The 14742-nt window shown below is 43.9% G+C and overlaps 2 protein-coding genes across 2 annotated transcripts in view; both read left to right on the top strand.

Annotated features, from left to right (window-relative positions):
- Window positions 1-14742, top strand: part of LOC110015840 (CD209 antigen-like protein E) — a 900664-nt gene that overhangs the window by 401991 nt on the left and 483931 nt on the right. The gene's annotated exons all lie outside the window — the stretch shown is intronic.
- Window positions 7005-10228, top strand: LOC111948173 (popy Class I histocompatibility antigen, A-1 alpha chain-like). Its single transcript, XM_023959767.1, has 6 exons — window positions 7005-7166; window positions 7248-7550; window positions 7713-7820; window positions 7947-7964; window positions 9763-9866; window positions 9950-10228. Exons 1-5 carry the CDS (start codon window positions 7094-7096, stop codon window positions 9834-9836), a joined length of 576 nt encoding a protein of 191 aa, XP_023815535.1. The 5' UTR covers window positions 7005-7093; the 3' UTR covers window positions 9837-9866; window positions 9950-10228.

Here is a 14742-nt window from a genome sequence, read left to right on the forward strand (position 1 = left end):
CAGAAGAAACCCGCTAAACTTACTTCAATGAATGGAAAACCGGATCATCAATAATCCACACCTCGATCGCAGGAAAACAGTCTTTTTTTTTTTTCTTCGTCACCTCACTCCCACTGATGTTTCTATTGTTGTTTTGTTGTTGTTTTCGTTTTCCCTTCTATCTCTTTTTTTCTTTCCTTTACTCTCCCCCCCCCCTCTCCCCCCTCATTATATGTAAATCACCTGGAAGCAACTCATCCTCGGTAAGTATTTATTTATGCACGGAACGGGCGCGCGCACACACAAGCGCACACAGGGGCGTGCACATGCGATCCCGCACACACACGCCGACATACTGCAATCACCTCACACAGGCTCTCATAGGACGCACGCGACACGCAGCTCACATAGCCAGAAAACGTTCACGCGCACAGCGCTTCTCAGTGCGGGCACGCGCACACGGACTGGTACACAAGCACTACTTAGCTTTACACCTTTTCAGTCAGAGCAGTTATGAACAGTCTTAACATCGTTAGCTGGAATGTGCGTGGACTTGGCTCTGAGCCAAAGAGACTGAAAGTGTTAAATCACCTGGATGGTCTAAAAGCAGATATAGCTCTACTGCAGGAGACCCATTTATCAAATTCTTTGGATCACCTTATGTGCTGCTTACAATTTCCAGTTATATACTCTGCCAGTTACAACTCCAAACAAAGAGGAGTTGCTGTTTTAATTAATAAAAATCTTAATTTTACTCATAAGGATACAGTTACTGACCCAGAAGGCAGATTTGTAATCATTAATATATCCATTCAGAATAAGGACTATTGTATAGTGAGTATTTATGGTCCCAATGTTGACGACTCTTCCTTCTTTCACAGATTCTTCACCTCACTCTCAGTTCACTCTGACTCCACAATCATTATAGGAGGAGACTTCAACCTTGTTTTGGACCCTGAACTTGACAGACTCAGCACAGCAGCAAATCAGCGTACATGGCGGTCTGCAAGTATTCTAAAGCAGTACATGAATGATCTGGGTCTCTGCGACGCGTGGCGCTCATGTCACCCAAACACTAAAGGGTTCACCTTTTTTTCTCCAGTTCACTATTCACACTCCCGTTTGGACTATTTATTAATCAGTAACTCTCTTTTAAAAAATATTCAAAGCTCCAATATCCATCCAATTATTATCAGTGATCATGCACCAGTCTCTGTAAACATTTCTAGGGAAAAATCCACACCCTCTGGTACAACCTGGAGGTTTAATACGTCTCTGTTAAAGGACCAGGAATTTCTTGAATTCTTTAAAAAAGAGTGGGCAACCTTCTTAGACTTCAACAATACTCCAGACATCCCACCGTGCGTTCTTTGGGAAACAGCAAAGGCAGTCATGAGAGGGAAAATCATTTCTTATTCAACGCACAAAAAACGCAAAGAGAAAGCAGATTTATTAGAATTAGAAAATAAAATCCAAACCCTGGAGACTGCTTATGCTGCTTCTGCACAGAAACACATTCTGGGAGATCTGAAAAATTTAAAGCTGCAGTTAAATGACATCATTAATAAACAAACACAATTTCAAATACAAAGGCTACGACTTGAAAGATTTGAAAACTCTAATAAATCTGGCAAATTTCTGGCTAATCAGCTTAAAATTAACAGAGAAAAATCATCAATCACCTCTATTATGGACCAAACAGGAAATGTCACCCATGACCCGGTCAAAATTAATAACGAATTTGAAAACTTTTATAAAAACCTGTACACACCGCAGATCAATCCGTCAGAGCAAAGTATTGACTCATTTCTTAATAATGTAAACCTACCCAGGCTAAATGAGGATCAAATCACAAACTTAGATTCTCCGCTCTCGCCGTCTGAACTTCATGAAGCTCTGTTACTAATGCCTAATGGTAAAGCACCAGGGCCTGACGGCTTTCCTGCTGAGTTTTATAAAGAATTCTGGGAACAACTGGCACCAACATTTTATAAAACTGTCACATCTATTAATGAGAGCCAATCAATGCCACATAACATGAACTCAGCCAACATAATTCTTCTTCTAAAACCAGACAAAGATCCCACTAGTCCTTCAAGCTATCGCCCCATTTCTTTAATCAATGCAGATGTAAAAATTATCTGCAAAGCACTAGCACAGAGAATAGAAAAAATCACTCCTCACATAATCCACTTCGACCAGACTGGATTCATCAAAGGCAGACACTCGGATGATAATGTCCGTAGACTAGTTAATATAATAGACTTTGCCACCATTAAAAACCAGGAAATGACGGTACTATCGCTGGATGCTGAAAAAGCCTTTGACAGAGTTAATTGGAAGTTCCTTATTGCTGCACTCCATAAGTTTGGTTTTGGAGAAGCATTCATCAATTGGATCAAAATATTATATCACAACCCCAATGCATCAGTTAGAACTAATAAACAGACTTCAAACAGGTTTTTTCTTGGAAGAGGAACCAGACAGGGCTGCCCACTCTCTCCTTCTCTTTTTGCTATATTCATTGAGCCTTTAGCTGCAGCAATAAGACAGAATGAGAGCATTATAGGAATAAAAACCAAACACAGCCATCATAAAATTAGTCTTTATGCGGATGACATATTACTGTTTTTAAGGAATTTACATTCTGTAAATGAAACAGCAATGATCATAAATGAATTCTCCTCCATATCAGACTATTCCATTAATTGGAATAAGTCTGTTTTATTACCACTCAACAGGAATATGGAACAAAGACTCACAATTCCAGTTAAAACAGGAAATATCAAATATCTGGGTATCTACTTTTCCCCCAAACTATCAGAACTGGTGCAGCTAAACCACACCCCATTACTGAAAAGCATACAGGACGATCTAACACGCTGGACCAACCTGCCTCTGTCCCTTATGGGCAAGGTAGCCACGGTTAAAATGAAAATCTTACCCAAAGTTAATTATCTCTTCTCAATGATTCCCACACAACCGCCATTAAAATGGTTCAAAACATTAGACTCATCCATATCAAGCTTTCTATGGAACAACAAACCTGCAAGAATTAGTCTAAAAACTTTAAAATCTGCAAAAAGCTGTGGAGGATTAGAACTACCTAATTTCCACAAATACTTTCTTGCAAATAGATTACAATATATCTTAAAATGGTTAAAAAATAATCCAGAAACCAACTCATGGTTAGACTTGGAACAGGTGTTATGTGGAAAGATCAACCTGTCACAGCTACCATTTATTAGCCAAATAGTTAAAAAACAGGATTGTTTCAAAAGCATTAATATAAATGCCACCTTAACAGCCTGGTGGGAATTTCTCAAAATATCAAAATCATCAATTCAACCGTGCAAAATGACACCCATCTGGAACAACCCGGACATCCTTATTAACAAAAAAATGATTCACTTCCCAGCTTGGCAAGCAGGGGGCATAAAACAACTAGAGCACGTAATTATTGATAGAAGATTCATAACCCCCCAGGAACTTCAAGACAAACATGGAATAAATAACTTCTTGGAATATCAGCAACTTAAATCAAGTATTACTAAAAAGTATAAAATTAAAGACGACGATTTAAAGCTACCAGATGTAGTTACCACTCTGATTAATTTTTCAATGAATAGAACTCTCTCCAAAATATACAAACTTTTATGTAATTTAGATAACAATATTGCCCTTCCAACAAAAAAATGGGATGCAGATTTGAGCATCAGCACAGATGAAAGCTTCTGGTCAGAACTTTGTCTAAACACCTTTAAACTGACAAAAAGTTCAAATCTGCAGCTAATCCATCTCAAAACTCTTCACAGAATTTACTACACTGGACAGAGGATGTTCAAGATGGGTCTCAGTAACTCAGACATTTGCGAGCACTGTGATAATAATCTACCCGACAGCTACATGCACGCACTGTGGTTCTGCACTCCTGTCAGGGCTCTCTGGCAGCAGGTATGTGCCGATTTATCAGTCTGGCTTAAGGTTTCAATCACTGCCTCACCGTCACTTTGTGTGCTTGGTGACATGAGTGCCATCGATATAGAAGAAGGATTAGCATCTATCATTTTCATAACTCTTTGTATTGCCAAAAAAACTATTTTAATAAATTGGAAAAACAAGAAAAATATAAACATAAGTCAACACAGAAATCTGCTGTTTGATCATATCAGCTTGGAAAAAATGTCAGCCCAAAGCTCAAGTAACTTTGAAAGAATTCAGTCTCTCTGGTCTCCTGTGGTTGACTCCATGACTTAGGGGGTGGAGGGCTTGGTCGTCGCTGCTCCTTGCCCTTCTGCCGTGGTTTGGGGTGGGGGTCGGGGCTTCCGGTGCCTGGCGGGGGCGGTGGGGGGCTCCGTTGGTCGGGGGGTCGGGTCCGGTGCCTGGGTGGGGCGGGCTGGGGCGCTGCGTGGTCCTCTGGGCTTGGGTGTGGGGGTGCGTGGTGGGGGGGTGGGGTGGTGGTCTGGCTTGGCTTGGGGGGGTGGTCCCTTTGCCTGTGCTGGGGGGGGTTGGCGGGGGGCTCTGCTCGGGTGGGGGGGGCCCAGCGGCGCCGGATGGGCTGCCCATCTGCACCTGGGGCTGGGATCGGCCCTTCCCTGGCTCTGGGACGGGACGGGACAACCCTCTCGGGGCCCCCGGTCGCTCTGGGTATCACCCGCTTCGGCTGCGGGGTCTGGGGTGGGGTGGGGTGGGGGGCTTGTCGGCCCTGTCCTGTGGGGGGGCGTTCTGGGGGGGAGGGGGGGCCCATTATTAGTACGGGTCGGGGGGGCTAGCGGGTCGGGGTCTCCTCTGAGGCAATCAGTGGTTGCCTCGGCCGGTTGGCCTCCTCGGTCCCGTCGAGGCCTGACCAGAGCTCTTCTAGGGCCGGCGTCTGGGGGTGGGGGCCTGGGCTTGCTCCGGGGGGGGGCGACGCTTTCTGGCTCCTCTCTCTCTGTGTGGGGTGGGTGGTGCCGGGCCTGGGGTGTCGGCGCCTCCGGGGGTGGGCCCCTGGGCTGGGTGGCCCTGGCCCCTTTGCTGGGGGTGGGCTGGGGGACGGCTGTTTGACCACCGGGGGACAGTCTACCAGCTGTCCCCAACTTACCCCCTTCCTTATATAACCTCATATTAGGGTGAGGGGGTGGGGGGTTTAGCCTGCGATGCGCCTTGGGGGGGGGCTACTTGGGAGTGGCCCCCCTCCTATGGTTGCCGTATGGAGTGGGCCCCCCCTCTTTCGGTTTTATTTGCACCTTAGACACGTAGGGTCCTTGGTAGGGGGGGTGCTTGGACATCACTGCAAGCAAGCAGCAGATGTCCTCCTGGCACCCTACCCGCCAATTTTAACCGCACCTTAGACATTTAGGGCCCCTTGGTGTGGAGGGTGAGGGGACATCACTGTGAGTAATCAGGAGATGTCCCCTTAGTGCCCTACTCGCCAATTTTAACTGCACCCCCCTTAGTACACACACCCCTCCCCCTTCAATATATACATTCAAACATAAACACACACACATGCACACAAACACCCTCTCAAACACCCATACACGCACACACATTTTACAAGGAAGGTGGGACCTGGGTCCATCTGTCCCCTACCCCGTCCCTGGTGGGGGGTGCGGGCCTCTTGGCGATGGCGGCCGTGTCCCTTGGGTGCCGGCTCCCTGGGCCCGGCGGTGCTCTCTCCGCGCGGTGGGGGGGTTCATATTACACCTGAGCCGGGGGTGTTCGTGTCCCTGGGGGGTGGGTCCTGGTCCTCGCCCCTGGGCGCTGGGCCCCGCCAAACTTCCAACATGGCCGAGCCTGGTCGGGCCATATTTATAACATCCCTTATGGGCCGCCCTTTTTTCCCCGGGGTTCCCCCCTCCTGGGCGGGGGCGGCGGGCCCCTGCCTTGCTCCTACCTGGACCAACCGTGGGCCGGGTGGGTGGCTGCCTGGAGTGCGGAGCGGGTCTCCCTTGGGGGGTCCTGGCTCGTACCTGGGGTCGGGGCGGGGGGATGCCCGGAACTCCTGGGTGGTGGTGGGGTGCTCGTCTGGGGCTGTGGGCGTCCCTCTCCGGTGGGGCCCTGCGTTGGGCTCTTCCGGCGCGGCGGGGGGCTGCTTTCCTGGCTGGGCTGGGGCGGCGCTCTCTTTCCCTCTGCGCCTCCCTGCTCTCTGGCTCTGGGGGCCTCGCGGCGGTCCTGCTGGCCCTGGCCTGGGTGGCGGTCTTGGTCGCCCGGGGGGCGGTTGTTCCCTGCCTGTTCCCGTGTGGCGCTGGGGGAATTCCGGCTGCCGCTGCTGCTGCGGCGGGGGTATGGGTGTGGGGGTGGCTGGGCGCTCCTCCTCCTTCTTTTCACATTCCACCATCCATTTTAGAAGAACATAAACACTCACCTGAGCACAGGTGTTAGCTCACCTTTGCACTAATAGTTTGCATGATTGAATGAATGAAAGATTTCACACTAGTTGGTTTAAAGGCATAGGTATGCGTTCGTGAACACTATCTGTTTTGTGTGCATGTTGACATGTGGACATTTCTGCGGCTAGCAGGTGTGTTGATAATATTTGAGTGTGTGTGAACAGGCCCCGCCCTTTTTGTACTACATTTGAACCGTACCGTAACGATAAACAACCAGTAAACCTGTCTGCTCTATGCTGCTTCATGGTCTTACCCCCCTTCCCCTCCTATTATCACCCTCCTACCCCCCCCTCTCTCTAACGTCCCTCTCTCTTGTTCCCCTCTTTCCTTTTCCGTCCGGTCCAACACCAAAGATTTTCAAACATGATTGAAATTAATAAAGTTTGGCCTCAATTACAAAAGGGGTTTATTCAGACATACCTTTGGTTTGTCTGAAGATGAATAACCCCTCTTGTTAGAATAAAATATGTCCAACACAAGAGGCCCTCAGCTCTCATCTGTTTGCCTAGCTGTTGGACAGGACAAGTTAAAAAAAAAAAAAAAAAAAAAAAAAAAGAATAGGCGGCTGTGAGTGGGACAATGAAAGCGGTGAAGTCAAAGGTTTCATTCAGTTTGGTTATGATGGGGAAGACTTCATCTCTCTGGACCTGCAGACTGGGACATGGATTGCTCCAAAAACACAAGCTGTTGTGATTAAACATTTATGGGATGCAGACAAAGAAAAAATAAAGCACATTCAACACATGCTCATGTCAGTGTGTCCTAAAAGCCTTCAGGATTACATTCCCTATTGGAGGAGTTTTCTGCAGAGAACAGGTAGAGTCAACAACACTTACTAGTTCATACAAATAAATGCTGAATATGGGAGACATTTTTTTCTTCATTTTGTTTTTCCAGAGCGTCCTTCAGTATCTTTTCTCCAGAAGACTCCCTCCTCTCCGGTCTGCTGCCATGCCACTGGCTTTTATCCTGACAGAGCAGATCTGTTCTGGAGGAAAGATGGAGAGGAGATTCATGAGGGTGTGGAGAAGGGACAGATCCTACCTAACCATGATGGAACCTTCCAGATGAGCTCAGAGCTGAACGTTTCATTGATCAAACATGAGGACTGGAGGAGGTATGACTGTGTGTTCCAGCTCTCTGGACTAACAGAAGACATCGTCTCCATGCTGGACAAAACCCAGATTCAGACAAACTGGGGTAAGATTGTAAACTTTAGCCCCAGCACCTTAGTGTTACCTAATCCAGATCATCTTTAAAACAGAAGCATGTGAGGAGTTTCTAACAAGAAGTCACTCAAAGACTTTTGATCTGCCAAGTCTTTTGACCCTGAATGTCAGTTTGATCCATGTTTCTACTCAGTTCCTCCTTCAGAGTTTCCAGTTGGTCCTGTTGTAGGAGGAGCAGCTGGAGTGGTTCTGCTCCTGGTGATCAGTGGAGTCCTCTGCTGCTGTTGGAGAAACAGAAATGGTGAGAAACAATGAAATCAAAGGATCCAATTCAGTCCAGATCATTGGAACAGAAAAAATAGATTATAAATGAATGTCATTTCTAGTCTATATGATCTGACTGTAACATCTTTTTATTGTGTTTCAGACTTCCAGCCTGTTGATGGTAAGTGTTAAACATGTAGATATTTTACCTTTTTTTCTTGTTTTGGGACACTATAAGAAGTGCAGAAGGTTACGAAAGACTCTAAATACAACACAATGACTGACCACATCAATGCAGCAATACAAAAAGAAAATGAAACTTGAACAAAAAATATAAAAGCATATGGAACAATGTCTTCACTGCCAGAGAATGCCACCACCTGATTTTTTGAAAAATCTTTGGCGTGTTCACAAATGTTGATGGTGGCTTTCAGGCACCAGTCAGTCAGGTGGGAATGATGGCTTTACGTCATCTAGCAGCCAGATCACCAGCCGGCTACAGCTTTGATTGGAAGATGTGTAAATGTCTCTGCACCGCCGCCGTCCATATCAAATGCGACTGGTCAACAGCCACCCGGGCCAGTAGTCTGGAGGTATAAAAACAGCAGATCATTCTGCACCACTGGTCATTCGCTGCTTAGAGTTTGAACAAAAATTATAATCTTTCATTTTCAATAATCCATCATTTAGAACTTTTTAGACAATAGTCTAAAAAGAAAGGATGATGTCCTTTCTCTTCATCAACCACAATTCATCCCAGGTCTCAGAGTCGCTGTGATGGTGTCAACACCATGATGAGTTTTGTGCACCATCAATTCTGTTTCTGCATTTTGACTCGCAGTGGCCGGAATCACCAGATTGTTGTCCGGTCATCCCAGGCCCCGGCTCATGTCAACAGCCCTCGTCGAGTGCCTGCACTGCTACCGTACGATTTCTAACAGTCAGACGGTTGCAGTGGGACGACAGCAGAGGGGCAGGGGGGTGGCAGTCTGAAATCAGCCGTTCACCAGATGATTTTGAGACCTTATTATCAGTCAGTCATAATGCTGGTTCCTTCCTTCCACCCGCCTGTCACCAGACTGCTACCATGTGACCTTTTAATGTGCCTGGGGGGCCTGTCTGGTTCCCCAGTTTAATTAAAACTTTTCTTAAAACCTCCGTGGCCACCTCAAGGTGCATAAAAATGTGACTGCCAAATTTGCTGAAAAACTTGCATTTAGGTCGCTGCACTGTGACTGTTAGCAGGTTAGTAACTGCACTGCGGTGCTGCGTGGTACCTGGACTACCGTGTCAACTTCACCTGGATAAATTCCTCCAGAATCAAATAAGTAACAAACACAAGCAATTCCTCTTTCTCTGACTTCACTCTCAGCCAACTCACAGCTAGGAGTGATCGCCTCATTTATTTAGACACAACTATAATCACACCTGGACAAGAGACAACAGGAAATAACACAAACCACTTTCAAAATAAAATACACAATAGAAAATAAATCCAAAACATAGCAGAAATTGAGAGCACATTCCAACAGTGATATTTTGGGATATGTGACCAAAGTCTTACAGGATAAAGTAGGATTTAATAAAAATTAGTTTGTTCTCTTTGTAAATTAAAAATACTGTGTTTATATTTTTTTGCGACAAAATGTTTAGTTATTAAGATTAAATGAATAAATATAAAGCAGCAAATATTAGAAAAAAAATATTAATAGTGATAAACCTCAGGAAATGTTTTTTTTGTCACCAAGCTTATTATAAATGCTCATAATGTGAAAACATGGAGTCAAGAGTGAACTGTAAATGGGATTCTACATACAAAAGGGACTCCACTATAAGCTAAAATCTAAAATTATGTCAAAGGCTTTTTGGAACTAAGGGTTGTTTATTTTGAATATGTAGAACCTGTGGTTCTCTCTATAAATAAACACCACCTGCATTAAATAGTCTGTTGCTCATTTTTAGATGATTTTTCTTTACAGATGGTCTAGAAAAAGAAGAATCTTCAAAAAAAGGATCCAAAACATCCCAAGAAGAATTTTCTTTGAACAGTTGATTTGTACAAAAAAGACACAGAAACACTACAGTAAGCAACACAGATGGAATGAAATAATAAAGACTGTATTGGAGGTGAAGCTTCTATAAATCTGTTCTGATCCATGCTGACAGTGAACGTCTGAGACGGATCCTGAATCAACTCTGGAACCAGGAATCAAACACAGATTCTATCTGCATACAGATGTTCTTAGTGTATTACTATACTATACTGTTACTATACTGTAACTTCAAGTAAACGTGTTATTTCTGTGTTACTATCCATGTTTTTAGCCATAATACAATTTTTATCTGGACTTTTGTAAAGAAGTAAAGTCTGTGGGAATGCATATGTGGCATAATTCATGTTTTAATGTAATTAGAAGAATCCTGCATAAATCATTGATTCAGGTGGTTTTGGTCTATAATTCTGCACATACGCTACAATCTGCAAATGAGCGACACCTGGTGGTTTCTCTTCGACATGGCAATAAATTTGAGGATAAACGTTTAAACTCTGGTCTCATAGTGATGGAAGGATCTGCATGTCTTAGCTCATATTGCAGCCCCATTTACAATCTCCAAGAAAAAGATGAAACCTGAATTCCATGACATAGCCCAAAAGGGGTTTGCTCTTCAGCTAAAAAGTTTGGTCCAATTGACAATTTCTAAAAAAATTTTGCCAGTGAACTATCCTGAATGAAAGACTTTCCACAGATATTTTTAGATGGCATTAAAAAACATCATATCCCATATCACTTTATTACCAAACATGGTCACTCTAAATTGTCCCTAGGTGTAAATGTGAGTGTGCATGTGTGTGTGATTGTGGCCCTGTGTCAGACTGGAAACCTGTCCAGGGTCTCCCCTGCCTTTGCCCACGAGTGGCCGCGATAGGCCCTGCCAGGAACCCTGAAAAGAAAAAAAACAGGTTTAGAAGATGAATGAATGACTTTATTACACTGTGACCCTGTCCTTGTAACCCTTGTTCTATCTTAGATGACCCCACATTGACGTGTTCTCCCTACCATGACAAAGGTGGATAAAGGTGGAACGATTTCATGTAATCCATGGACACCAGTGAAAATCACAAATCATTGAGAGAAAAAAGGTTCAGAGCACTGTCTAGTGGGTCTAGATGACCCAACTCCCAATGTTAACGTGCCTAGGATAGCACAAGGGTTAATAATAATAATAATAATAATAATAATAATAATAATGGATTGGATTTATCTGTACTTTTCCAGACACTCAGCGCACACAATGTGTCCATTATCCATTCATTCTTGGTGATGGTAAGGTACTAAATGTAGCCTCAGCTGCCCTGGGGCAGACCAACAGAGGCGTGGCAGCCCCTCTGACCATCACCGGGACATTCATACACATTCACATAAGAGGTCTGACTGAGGGGCTGTCCAGCTCTGCATGACCAGAGCAGGAGCTTGGTTTAAATAACCGGCAGTAAGTCAGACCTGGTCCTGGTGGATGTTGGACTCTGGAAGATCTCCCCTTTATCTTCAGTTCTGTTCATAGTCTTGATGGACAACATTTCTAGCAGCAGCCAGGGGCCAGAGGAGGTCTGGTTTGGGGACCACAGGGTCTCCTCTTTGCTCCTTGTAGATGACCTGAGGTGTAAAGTTTCTGGGATAAGTGTTAGTACCACTAAGTCTGAGGCCATGGTTCTTGTCTGGAGAAAGCCGGTTTGCCCTCTCATGGTGGGTGGAGTTCTCCTGTTCCAGGTCGAGGAGTTTAAGTATCTTGGGGTCTTGTTCACCAAGATCAGAGCATAAGATTAACAGGCAGTTTGGAGCAGCGTCCGTGTTATGCGGTCGCTGTACTGGTCTGTTGTGGTGAAGAGAGAGCTGAGCCAGAAAGCAAAGCTCTATATTTACCGGTGGATCTTCATTCCAATACTCACCTATGGTCAGGAGCTCTGGGTCATGACCCACTAAAACAAGGTCTCTTATAGAAGCGACCATATTGATCATTGGATGACCTGCTCAACCACCTGAGCCACACAGTCCAAAATGCTCTAATTGACTCCAATAAAAAGTTTGTAACCCTTGTGCTGTCCTATGGGGTCAAGATGACCATTGGCGTGTTCTCCCTACCATGACAAAGATCCCAAATCATTGAAGAAAAAAGGTTCAGAGCACTTTCTAGTGGGTCTAGATGACCCAACTCCCAATGTTAAGGTGCCTAGGATAGCACAAGGGTTAAGAACCAAATCAGCACAAGGATGTGATGAAAATGTTTGCATGAAAACCATTTTAGACTTCTTATGACTGGTTTCTAGTTTATTAATCTTTTCTCCCATTTGTCAGGTGTTTCTTTTTACATTATCACGTTTATTTTTGGCTGCTATGAATTTTTCTGAACCTGGAACTGAATAAAAATGGAATTTTGATCATTTTGAGAAATGTTTTTTTTCCAAAAATAAAGGCCCAGAAATGGATTTTTAAAGGAGAATTTGAGAAACGCATCACTATTCTGCGTATCATCCTGGCGCCTCTGTCAACTTCATCTCAGTTGCAAATGTTCAGATTGTTCCAATTTCTCCAGCATTTGTTCATATTTCAAGTATCAAACTTTGAGTGTTGAATCAGAGAACCGGATTTGTTCCAATTTCTCGACACCGCCCCCCTGTTTACTGTCACGACTGCCATCTCCCCGACCAGACGTAAGTGCAGCTTTTCCTTTTTTTTAAAATGAGAAATTGATGGTTTAAGTGCCGAAATGATAAATGTTTTTGGAAAAGTTTCTTCCATTTTCTGTGTCATGTTTTTAGCAAAAGATGCGTTAATAGATTGTAAAACAGTTGCTTTTTGTTTGGTGGTGTGTACAGCCTCCTCTACATCTGCTGCTTCATCCAAAACCTCTGAGGAGCCTACAGATGCAGAGCTGGTCAGCGCTGTAGTTGACATAGAGTGTGAGGAACAGAACAGACACAGTCATAGGTCAGGTTGGACACATATGATGTATCAGCTGATGTGAACTGCTGTTTTTCTACTGTTTGAAAATGATTCTGTGATGGGAGATGAACTGGAAACAGAACAGTAAGTTTGGGTTTGGGTCTAAGTGCTGCTTCTCACTGACACCAACTTCAGCTTCATCATAACTACTAGATGATCTGCAGCTCAACACCAACTCTCTGCTATTGCAGTCACTTCTTTCTGCTTTCAGCATCAACAACATTGAACTGGATGGATTAAATGAAAACAGAAACAATAGGTGTAGAAGTTTGGATTTTAAATAGCGACTCGTCGCATTTCGGGCAGACACTCGGCAGAATTGCAGGTTACTCCCCTAGGGCGGGTCAGTTAATTAACCCACCTGCTTAGCGTCCTATTTAAGTCAGGTGTGCAATTGTTCATTCTCTCTTACCTTCAGCGCTCATTCTTTGCCGTTCCCTGTGCTCGCTGTTCTCTTTTCACTGTCCCACCGGTCCCTGTCGGATCTTGTTGGATCTTCATCCTTTTCGCAGCAGCGCTGTGTTCCTCTTCGCCGATTCTCCGTGTTCGTTGTTCTCCTTCTGCGTCATGGTGTCCTCCCCCGTTCTTCTGTTTGTTGGTTCCCCCCTTCTTACGGGGGGGGGGGGGGGGGGGGGGGGCATCCGTCTCCCCGCGTCTGCCCCAGTGTTGCCAGATTGGGCGGGTTTCCGCCCAATTGGGCTTCTTTTGGTTATGTTGGGCGGGGAAAATTGGCATTGGGCGGGTCTATAAAATTTGGGCTACTTTTTAAAATATTTTGCGGTTTTCACTGTCATTATTATTATTTTTCTTATTATTTAAAATATAAATTAAAAGTATACTAATTAATATATTTAGCATAAAAAAGCACATGGTGAATATATGAAACATTAAAAAAATGTATGTCACTTAGCCGGGGAAAGGTAAAACTTGAAACAACAAAACAGGAAATACAACAAAATAAAACAGGAAGTCACTCAAACCTAAACAGAAAAACAAGGAAACAAACACAGAGGCAAAGAAACTGAAAACCGTTACAGGTAAGCCTTTACTGGTGATAGCATGATGCCGAAGTGGGGAAAATACAAAAAACTTTACAGAAAGGAATAGGAGACTTACAATTAAAAGGGCATTTTCCCAAGTGACACTGCTTAAAGATGACACGAGGAATCGAATGGGTCTGGCGCTTCTCTCAAGTCTCATGGATGTGCGCTCTGGCCTGAGCAGGAACGGGTGGACATCAGCCAGCTTCAAACTTCCACAGCAATTGTTGCGGGGGTTTGATTCCTCCATGTATTAGCCATATTTGGCTTTTATTGACTGTACACAGTAATTAGTGTTCAACGTTCTTCAGTTCAAGAAAAAAATAATACATTGAAAAGGTATCTGTTTTCTTAAAGCTGCATTTGAGTGACTAATTAGTCTTATTTTTTAATTTTATTTATTTTTTGCTCACACGAAAGCTTGTTTCATTCTCTATATATTTAGCAATTGTTGCGGGGGGTTGATTCCTTCATGTTTGACATTTATTGACTGTTATTAGTGTCCAACGTTCTTCAGTTCAAGAAAAGAGTAATAAACATTGAAAAGGTATAATCTCTAAAAGCTGCATTAGTGACTAAATAGTCTTTTTCTATTTATTTATTTTATTTGTTTATTTATTTTTTGCTCATACGAAAGCTTGTTTCATTCTTTATATATTCAGCAATTGTTGCGGAGGTTTGATTCCTCCGTGTATTAGCCATATTTGGCATTTGCTGACTGTTATTAGTGTTAAACGTTTTCAGTTCAAAAAATAAAGTAATACACATTGAAAAGCTGCAGTTCAGTGACTAAATAGTTGTATTTATTTTTTATTTTTACACTGAAGTTTTACACTGAAGTTTCATTCTTTAAATATTGTTGCATAACATAGTTATGCAAGTTCTCCCAAGCCATAGAGTACACGATACGAGAAAC

This window comes from Oryzias latipes, chromosome 11, assembly GCF_002234675.1.
Source record: "Oryzias latipes chromosome 11, ASM223467v1".
NCBI lineage: Eukaryota > Metazoa > Chordata > Actinopteri > Beloniformes > Adrianichthyidae > Oryzias > Oryzias latipes.

Coding starts and splice junctions, on each gene's coding strand:
- LOC111948173 (XM_023959767.1), top strand. CDS start 7,094: ATGCTCATGTCAGTGTGTCCTAAAAGCCTTCAGGATTACATTCCCTAT. Junction 7,167..7,247: donor GAGTTTTCTGCAGAGAACAG/GTAGAGTCAACA, acceptor TTGTTTTTCCAG/AGCGTCCTTCAGTATCTTTT. Junction 7,551..7,712: donor CCAGATTCAGACAAACTGGG/GTAAGATTGTAA, acceptor GTTTCTACTCAG/TTCCTCCTTCAGAGTTTCCA.